Source organism: Aplosporella prunicola (genome assembly GCF_010093885.1).
Source record: "Aplosporella prunicola CBS 121167 unplaced genomic scaffold K452scaffold_167, whole genome shotgun sequence".
In the NCBI taxonomy this organism is placed as follows: domain Eukaryota; kingdom Fungi; phylum Ascomycota; class Dothideomycetes; order Botryosphaeriales; family Aplosporellaceae; genus Aplosporella; species Aplosporella prunicola.
The window spans coordinates 1-6415 of record NW_022983695.1 but is presented as its reverse complement, the minus strand read 5'-3'; the positions used below and the strand labels follow the sequence as shown (position 1 = coordinate 6415).

At 49.6% G+C, this 6415-nt stretch overlaps 4 protein-coding genes across 4 annotated transcripts; 1 reads left to right on the top strand and 3 right to left on the bottom strand.

The window, feature by feature from the left end:
* Window positions 1-938: 938 nt before the first annotated feature.
* On the bottom strand, window positions 939-1537 carry K452DRAFT_335177 (uncharacterized protein; the record flags this gene model as incomplete). The annotated part of the gene is made up of 2 exons (XM_033545216.1): window positions 939-1314; window positions 1373-1537. 2 exons carry the CDS (start codon window positions 1535-1537, stop codon window positions 997-999), a joined length of 483 nt encoding a protein of 160 aa, XP_033390905.1. The 3' UTR covers window positions 939-996.
* Window positions 1538-2962: 1425 nt separating this feature from the next.
* K452DRAFT_293421 (uncharacterized protein) lies at window positions 2963-3332 on the top strand. Its single transcript, XM_033541564.1, has one exon. It carries the CDS (start codon window positions 3078-3080, stop codon window positions 3303-3305), a length of 228 nt encoding a protein of 75 aa, XP_033390904.1. The 5' UTR covers window positions 2963-3077; the 3' UTR covers window positions 3306-3332.
* Window positions 3333-3650: 318 nt separating this feature from the next.
* Window positions 3651-5042, bottom strand: K452DRAFT_303730 (uncharacterized protein; the record flags this gene model as incomplete). Its single annotated transcript, XM_033542762.1, has 2 exons — window positions 3651-3970; window positions 4034-5042. The coding sequence occupies 2 exons, from the start codon at window positions 5040-5042 to the stop codon at window positions 3651-3653; spliced, it is 1329 nt and encodes a 442-aa protein (XP_033390903.1).
* A 748-nt stretch (window positions 5043-5790) lies between these two features.
* On the bottom strand, window positions 5791-6347 carry K452DRAFT_51596 (uncharacterized protein). Its single transcript, XM_033546780.1, has one exon. The coding sequence runs from the start codon at window positions 6279-6281 to the stop codon at window positions 6003-6005; it is 279 nt and encodes a 92-aa protein (XP_033390902.1). The 5' UTR covers window positions 6282-6347; the 3' UTR covers window positions 5791-6002.
* Between the last annotated feature and the right edge of the window lie 68 nt (window positions 6348-6415).

Here is a 6415-nt window from a genome sequence, read left to right as displayed (position 1 = left end):
TTTTTTTAGGTATTCTAAGATTTCTAAGATCCGAAGAGTCTAGGTTCAATTCCTAGTAAATATAAAAAGTATTGCACTTATTTGCGTTTCATTTTTTTCCTTTAAGTTTTAGTATTCCTCGCTAAGATCGGGCTTAGCAGCCGCCTTACCCAATACGGAAGGTGGGTCGTCTATTAACCAATCAACGTTAAACCTTAAGTCGACCTACCCGCCCGCCTACCGCCCGCCCGCCCGCCTAGGCGCCCGTCTTCAGCCCGCCCGCCCAAAGGGCCCGGGCGGGAGCGGGCGGGTGACTGGGAGGCCTGTTCGCGCTTTCCCATCCGGCTCAGCACCGTGCGTGTGCGGGGCCGTTCCATCGCCCTGTGGCATGCTGCTTATGCTCTATAAGTACTTTGCAACTTCTGACGCCTTATGTAGTAGCCTGGCAGAATCTTCTCGTGCCCGTTGCATTTTGCAAACAAGAGAAGTTTCCGCCAACAAGTAGTTGAAAGGGACTGCATCTTACAAACGTTCTTTTAGCAGCCTAGTCACTACTCAAGGCCTTTTGTTTAAGCGTTTCACATTGGAGCAGGCGCCTCTTCTATCAACGAGAGACCCTTTGCGAATTAAGACTACATATATACCGAGGCCGTTGTCGGTGTTTCGGCCACGAGGGGAAAGATAAGGTGTATCCCGTATTTAATTAAAATGTTTTATAGTCGGCGAGTACGAGGAAAACAAAATCTTTATTTCTTTATTCTTTATAAGAGGACATACGTCTTCAAGGGCTTTAATCATCCAGTGAAGTTTCCCAGCGGGCCGACACCAACGGATAGGTGCGACGAAAAACATGAAGACTAAGTCCACACCATACGCGCCTTAACCACAATGTCTCTAAGCCTAAACACTGCAAATTTGGCCATCACTGACGCCGGTCTTGCAATGCATTTGTGTGGAATAGCGATTCCATTTCCATTCCCATGAACAACTAACAACTGTGGCCTGCTCGCTCATCATCTAACCGGCCATCTCTCCCATCTCATCAAACTCTGCATGAAGACTCTCCACCTCATCCCTCAAGCGCACATTCTCATCAGCCAAGCGTCCGTTGGCAGCAGCTAGGTCCTCGACCTCCGCATCAAGTGCCTGAATCTGCGCAACTATCTCCTGAGTACCCAACCTCATTTGCTTATGCTCTGTAATCAACTCTTCGCGTTCCTGCTTCAGATTCCGCGTCTCCCGGCGCAGTAAGATGTTTGAAGTTATTAAGCTTTCGACACGCCGGTGCAGCTGTCTGTTTTCGTAACGCAGTGTATTAAGCAGTGAGTCTGTGTCCTGGGCTTCAGTGTCAGCTGCAGCAGAGAAAGTGAAAGGATTACTCGCTGATGCCTACCAATAGACTCGTATTGCCGTTTGGCATGGGGCTTTGATGTCTCGTCATCATGATGTTGGTGATGCTGGTTCCGGTAGTCGCCGGCTGCGTGGGCGAGAGGTTTTGTCTATGCCATTGGCCGTTCCGCTGGTCATTCCAGTTGTCGTTGCGGTTGGGAGTGAACATCGTGACTGCTCGCTGCTATAACGCTCGTTGAAGGAAGCTTATTGAGAGGATTGTGTTGCTTGTGTTCTCAATGTCGCGAATGGGATGGAGCTTTTTATACATTTGTCAGGTGAGAGCGCATGGGGATCTTGATGCATAGCTGAAAAGCAAATTAGGATTCTGTTTTACGCCTACTAGGAAAAGTGATTTTTTACTGATTGGAAGAGTAACGAGTAGCTTGATGCGGTATCTCAAATGATCCAAAGTGGTTGTTTACTAAGTGCAGTACAAAAATCCCCTCACAAATATCGACAGTTACACAAATGAAAAGCTTATAAAAGAATATTTCGGGTGTTTCAGATAGAGTCGGGTGGTGACGTGCTTTCGGTCCAATAGAACAAACAAAGTAAAACATAGTTCTCTGTAGAGAGTTCAGGGTGGGGCGGGGTTATGATTATACCGCCATCGTAGGCCGTAGATAAGTAATCTACCGGTTCGCGTTTCTACTTCTTCCTTTTATATAGTAGGATCATCGTATAGAATACCACCGAGCATGTCTCCGAGGACATAACGTCCTCGGAGACATGCTCGGCACAACTTAATAGATCTATAATAAGAACGGGTGACGTAGCCGGGTGTAAGCATTCTGTAGAGCTTACTCGGCGGTACTTAGATAGTTGGTAACTAGGTAAGTTGAATACTATATATATGTAGCTACAAAACATCCATTGCGAGGATTATACTACGCCACCGCATGCTGCTCGCGAAAACAAAAAAAGCTAAATATTAATCTAGAGACGTTCAGCTACTCAAATGAAACGAGAAAAGACCTGCAGCCTCAGATCTTATAATATTAACCGGACAGTAAGCAACGAATTTCTAAAGCTATTCCCAAGCAGAGCAACGCGTCGGGCGCCGAGAATAATCGTTGCATAAAGGTAAACGGAAGAGCGAGCGTAAGCAAAATGCGATGTATAAATTTTAGGACAAGCATCGCGGCTCCGCAGTAGCAGCAGACCATTCCCATACGCGCTACCCTAGTTGTCCGTTCGCCGGCGCCCATCGACGTAGGCTAGACGTCTAGCTATCACTTTGTCCTACGCCTTTCGCATTGTCTTTCTTCGCCGCTTTTAGAGTACGGTCTCTAGGATAAGTACGGTTCATCATCAAGGCCGGGGGCGAGCTGACCAAGGAGTTCTTCGATCTAGCGTACGCGGTGACGGCAATAAACAACGTCGAGATCAAGGTCAGCGTTGACGGGCCGTACGGCGAGACCGGGAGGCAACCAAGCGGTTTCGGGCACGTGTTGGCTGTCGCGGGCAGGCCTGGTGCGGTGTTTACGCTGCCAGTGATTGAATAGATGTTGCTATGGAATGCGGGGAGAGCGGCAGGATGAGAACGGAGTAAAAAGCTGTGGTTGCGACGAGGGAGTAGTATACCGGAGAGATGGAGACGATATTAAAGAAGTACTGCGTTGCTGCGAAGGGGATGGCCGTGTCTGTTATCGTGTATCTGACAGTGATAGATGAAGCGGCGCTGGAGACAGAAATAGGGAAGATCGATGACAGTTTGGCTGACACAGGAGAGCTGTGCTGGAATACTGGATGCCCGGGGCTGTCCCGGAATCATTCGTAAGTATGCAGCGGAAGATGATGCGTCTCTGGGTTTTGCTATCTGTGGCCCAGCGGGCAAGTTGTATGACGTCCGCAGTGCAGCTGCAAATTTGCAGAAGGACGTACTTGGCAAGAGACCGCAAGAAATATACCTGCACAGCGAGTACCTCTCGTAATTATACACTTTACAATGCCTTCGCACTCCCGCTGATGAAGAGGAACAAGAGGTGATAAGTTCTGATTTGAAAGTCGCATCAGGTGGCGGTGGCGGCGGGTTCAGAAATCCTCCAGAATGGTTTGGAGATACGAGACTTTGTCTCAGTTTGGTAGAGCATTGACAAACCACACAACGGCCACGGTTCACCTTCTCGCACTGGTTCTTTGCTTGTGCTTCTACCCGGAACCGCTGCTTTGTCTTCTCTTGTCTTTCTGTGTCCCATCTTTCCACTCGCTGCCAGAATTGCGGATCGAATGCAAGTCAAGGTTCCCACGAAGCAAGTATTCGTTGCAGGCATGGCTCCTCAGTCCGTGATTGTCGTGTTGATAACCCCCACACGATCAAAGCTTGGAGGCGAGCCATCCACTCGGGCCCATTCTACAATCGCAGGGCCCTCTTCGAATGCAAATACCTTACCAGTCTGTGTAGCACTGATCGGCGAGAGCGGCAAAACATTCTCCATTCCTTGGACAGAACCGACAGAGTTCCATGCTGTGCCGTTTAAAAAAGCCATCCTCACGCCTCCAGATGACTTGGAGGATAGGACTTGTACATTGAGCAGCAAGTTGTCGTCAAGTTTGGACGATGCCGCAATGTTGCAGCCGCTGTCAAGTGGTAAATCCGCTGCAGACTCAGAGAAATTAGCCAAAGCCTGGACATAGTCTCGCCGTCTTTGGACAGACTTACATCTCATCTTAGTCTTGTACCACTCTCCCTCGCTGTCCTTGTACAACTCAACCAAACTTCCACCCGTGTTGCGGAAATACATGGCTAGGTGTAAGTCGGTATCGTTTATCGCAGTAACCTGTGGCACGGGTAGAAAAGCGACCACTGTATTTGGATCCACCGTTATTGTCGCAACATCGACAACGCTGGTGATGGATTTGAAAGGTTGTCTGATTTTGAAACTGTTCTCCTCGTCCAGGAAGGCGAATAAATCAAGGGTAATGCATGTGTCCGCAGTGCATTGGCGAATGTATGTGGCGAGCATTCTTCCATTCGGATTGGCATTGTATCCAGGGGAAAGTTTCCCATCTGTTTGCCAGTCGAGGCTTTGGTTACTGGAAAAAACTCCGCTGATGGTACTGCTGTTATCCATGAACATGCAATGAAAGTCGGTTTGGTTGTCGGTGTTTCCAGTAGTGGCCCAGTAGAAGTTGTATGCTGCAATCGGTGTCCCAAGCTTTGGATGGCTCGCATTTCCTTGGGCTTTAACAGATGAAAGCGCCCATTCGTTGCTGGGAATACTTCGATCCGCCATGTAAATCTGCGACGACTTGTCCTGGAAAAAGACTTGTGCATGCTCTATGCCGCTTGTATCGGTGTAGTTTGCGGCTGCAAGGCTAGAGTTGGGAAGAATTCCATGTTGATTAGCCGCAGTATTGTTGCTCGAGTCTTTGTTCGAGTCTCTGTTCCTGGTCACACCCACTCCGACACCAACGCCTATACCAATGGCGACGAGAATGGCCAGAAGAAGTGTGATCGCTATAGTCTTTCTCTGGAATCCACAGTAGGTCTTCTCTTGCTGATTATCGACATGGATCGCTTCTGGTAGGTCCCTTTCGGCTGGCTGAGGAAGCGCCTCTGGGTCGTCGCCTGGCTTCACCTCAGGTAGATTGGACGTTCTGTCTACCTCAGGCAGAGGCGCCCTCCTATCTACCTCAAGTGTGCTGTAGTCTACGTCCTGTCCACTCATTGCGGTGGGAGTTGAGACGGATTGGGATTACCAAAAGTATTAGCACACTTGTGTGTCCCGGTGCTGTTAAAATTCAGTAAGGTAACAACTCCGATAGATGCTGGGAGGATGCCATGGAGACGGCAGCGAATAAGCGTATTTTCAACGATATATGTCTGTTGGGGCGGCGGAAGAGGCTGACATCTGCAACTGCAAGTAAGCAGAGAGCTGAATAAAAGTGGGGAACTTATGCAGTATGACGCCCCGGTTCGGTCTTCGGCACCAGTAGTAAAAGCGGAAGAGGCTAGCGATCTTCACAGATGCACGTAAGCATCGGGGCCGAAACGAGGGTGCATCTTGCAGAGCCAGTAGCTCTGCTGGATGTAGGGAAGATAGATGACGGTCGCTGTTCTCACTCTGGTATACCGTTGCCTGGTCGTGCCTGGGCGCTTGCGATGATCACGCGGGTTCGGGAAAGACCTGCCGCTTCCCCAGGATCTTTATAGTGGTTCGTGCGGGGAAACTGACACACCAGAAAACATACTTCGAAAGCCATCCCATCGCATACAAGCAATAAAACATCGCAGCGGCCGCAGAATATCCCAAAGAAAACTAACTGGAAGCGTATTGTCGGCTGGAAGGAGATCACAACATTAGCTATTTTCCAACGGTGTATCGGGCCCTCTGGCCATTTCTGTCGCTCCAATGCCGCGGATCGCATCCATTGGAAGTTGACAGCATAGCGACAAGTTAAAACGGCATAGAAATACACCATTCTAAGGAAGCTGTCTGCATCTTCGCCCCAGCTGCATTGGCGTTGTCGCGTCCTGCTGGAACGAGCAAGCGAGCGAGCGCCTCCGCGGCTTTCCCGCCCAACCACCGAAGCTCCGCATCCAAGCATGACACCGTATACCATCTACAACAGAGTGGTTGCAGGGCCCTAGAGATAATATGTCTTTGCGCAGTCCCTTCCATGCTCTTTCAAGATAGAAATGCCCTTATTCTCTCCCCGTAACTTCCTTCGCGGCGTTTCCTGCTAAGCAAGCCATGCGCATCTACAATTCGGTGTCGCGGGTCGCCGTCAGGGTCCACGCCAACAAAACTCTGCTCACAACCCCGCTCTCTCTCACCCCAGCACAACCCACAATGGAGAATATCTTTGCAGATCAAATTAATGGAAATTCCTATAAAGGTCGCAATCTTTCTCATGACCAGCGAGTTTGGATCATTTCCGCAAGCGAACAGGGCACCAGCCAGCATGAGATCGCACAGGTCACCGGCCTACCTCGGTCGACCGTAGCAGGAACAATTCAACGCTTTCACAAGACACAACGCATTGATCTAGAGCCCCGGCCAGGACCTAAAAAGAAGCTTAGTTTTCGTACCCAGCGGAA

Excerpts from the sequence above, each read along its gene's own strand:
- K452DRAFT_293421 (XM_033541564.1), top strand. The coding sequence starts at position 3,078 with ATGACAGTTTGGCTGACACAGGAGAGCTGTGCTGGAATACTGGATGCC.
- K452DRAFT_51596 (XM_033546780.1), bottom strand. The coding sequence starts at position 6,281 with ATGCTGGCTGGTGCCCTGTTCGCTTGCGGAAATGATCCAAACTCGCTG.